At 37.0% G+C, this 2,408-nt stretch overlaps 1 protein-coding gene across 1 annotated transcript; it reads right to left on the bottom strand.

Moving 5' to 3' along the window:
• Positions 1-256: 256 nt before the first annotated feature.
• Positions 257-1,696, bottom strand: LOC101221703 (ethylene-responsive transcription factor 3). Its single transcript, XM_004143147.3, has 2 exons — positions 1,434-1,696; positions 257-1,343 (listed from the first exon to the last, which is right to left on the bottom strand). The coding sequence occupies exon 2, from the start codon at positions 1,318-1,320 to the stop codon at positions 661-663; it is 660 nt and encodes a 219-aa protein (XP_004143195.1). The 5' UTR covers positions 1,321-1,343; positions 1,434-1,696; the 3' UTR covers positions 257-660.
• Positions 1,697-2,408: the final 712 nt, after the last annotated feature.

Genomic DNA, 2,408 nt, shown 5'->3' with positions numbered 1-2,408 from the left:
GTCCATTCCTCACATTCAATATTTGCAAAAAGAGCCCCATTCCTCAGCCATTCAAACAAACCCATAAGCCTAAAACACTCCATTTTCTAATCCTCAGAAAAAAGTCATAAAGAAGTAAAGAACATGCCCTCCACCACTTCAGATCCTCAGTGCTTTACCATCAAATTTTCAGATCAAACAAAGGAAAAAACAATAATCGTATAAGGAATAATGTAATTTCATCAAAATAATAGATATTAAAATAACAAGAGATGGGTAAGAAAAGTTTTATGGCAATTAGAACACTGCAGATTCTTTAAATTAGATGAGTAATTCTTTGTACAGAAGTAAGGATTTGATGATGTGAATCGGATCAAGAAAGGAAAATCCCAGATCAGACACACATCCAGCTTAAACGATGCTAAAAAGCTTCAATGATACAGACAACATTTGATAGCCCCATGGCCGTCGAAGGGCAACCCAGTTCTAAAAAGACTAACAAAGTAAAAAGGAAAAAAGTGGGAGGAGGCCGATCGAATTTCTCTTCAACTTACCACCATATTCGAAAATTCTTCAGTTTAGTGTTTTTCCCGAGAAAATAAGATAGAAAAAACAGAAGAAATGTGGAAAAAAAGGACCATTTCAAACCATGATGATATAAAGCAAACATGGCATCACTCATCAGAGGCATAAAGCAGTAGCTTGAAGATCATCACCGGTTAAATCCACGACGTCCATCGGAGGTGGTAAGTTAAGATCAAAGGGCAAAGCTCTACGGAAAGAAGCAAGAACACAGACCTCATCATCATCAACAACCGAGGAAGACGAATCACAGTCGCTATGACAATCATCTGGCGAAACTGGCTGAACCGGCCTCCGACGAACCATAGACAGGGACGACAAAGGGTTAGAAATCCGCGGCCCACTAAACGATTCCACGGTAGAACTCAAACTGCTAGACGTAGGCCTATTAGCCTGAACGCACTCAATCTTAGCACCAAAACCATTCGAATCGTGCAAATCCGGCGGAGATTGGTAAAAAGGAATTTGTTGTTGAATGGAAATCGTGGATGGATGTAAAGGAAAGTTAGTTTTGGCCTTGGCACCCCGAAGGGTTCGAGCGGCATTATCATAAGCCCGAGCAGCCTCTTCAGCGGAATCGAAGGTACCAAGCCAAACCCTAGTTTTCTTCCAAGGATCTCTGATCTCAGCAGCGTACCTACCCCAAGGACGCTTACGAACGCCTCTGTAACGAATCTCTTTGAGAGGATTTTCCGGCTGAATGGTTGAATTGGGTATTTCTGTAGCTGTAAATGGATCTGAGGGTCTGCCTCGCCGCATGGATGAAAGAGGGAAAAAAAAATCTTCGAACCGAAACGAGAAAAATTGCAAGAAATGGTAGATTGTTGAGAGAAAAAGGAAAAGTAATCGATAGATTTCAGAAAGATGATTACCACATCGTATAGAACCGGAGGGTCAATTATGGATCGCCATTTTTGTCTCTGGTTCTTCCTTCTTCCCTCTTCTCCTTCCTCTTCTTCTTCAACCTCAAAGGGTCGGTTTTATCTCTCTCTCCGAAATGAGAGTTAGAGATCCGGGTTGAGGTTCATTGCTTCGTGTAATTTTCATCTATTTTAAAATAATTTAAGAAATTTAAATTAATTTAATTATTAAGAAAAAAAAGAAAAAAGAAAAAAAGAAAAGAAAAGAAAAGAAGAAGAAAGGTGTAGGGATGCCAGAAATGACGAAAATGCCATCGGGGATGTGCAAAGGATGGGCGCCAAGGCAAAAAGACAGCCATATACATATCTGTCATATACGTACACTCAACCAATAACCCTAAAACTCTACTTTTATTTCTCTCTCTTAATCACTTATGATGCCCCTCGATAAAAACACCTTTTTTTATTAAAAGAAAAAAAATGTAAATAATTATCGTTTGTGATTTTCTTTTTTTTTTTTCACAACAAAATTAAAAAGAAAATCTTTGACCACCCAACAAATCCTCGTTGAAAACAGGATTAAATTGCAATTTTCAAAACTTATATAATTTGAAGAAATTTTAAATTTTAGTCACTATATCCTTATTTATGGTTTGATAAAATTCATTACAATAATTCCTATCATATGAGTTATCTTTTAGGTTTATCAAATAATAACAATTAAATTCTTTATTTGAAACTATACAAACCTCCACACAAACTTATAATTTCAATCACCCATAAAAAGCATTAATGATCACATAAAAACATAAACTACTGAACCCTTAGCCTGAAAAAGAACTTTCGGAGAAAACTCTCTCTTTGAAATCGACTTGCAACTTTTTGTAATTACACATCTATTACGATCTTGAACAATCCAACCTAACCCTCCTGATTCTTTTGTTTTGACTAGGCTACATCCACATTTGGTTTCCAGTTGTCAATAAC

This window comes from Cucumis sativus, chromosome 6 (genome assembly GCF_000004075.3).
Source record: "Cucumis sativus cultivar 9930 chromosome 6, Cucumber_9930_V3, whole genome shotgun sequence".
NCBI lineage: Eukaryota > Viridiplantae > Streptophyta > Magnoliopsida > Cucurbitales > Cucurbitaceae > Cucumis > Cucumis sativus.
Note: the sequence above shows the minus strand (reverse complement) of the source record. Positions and strands in the feature narration are given on the sequence as shown.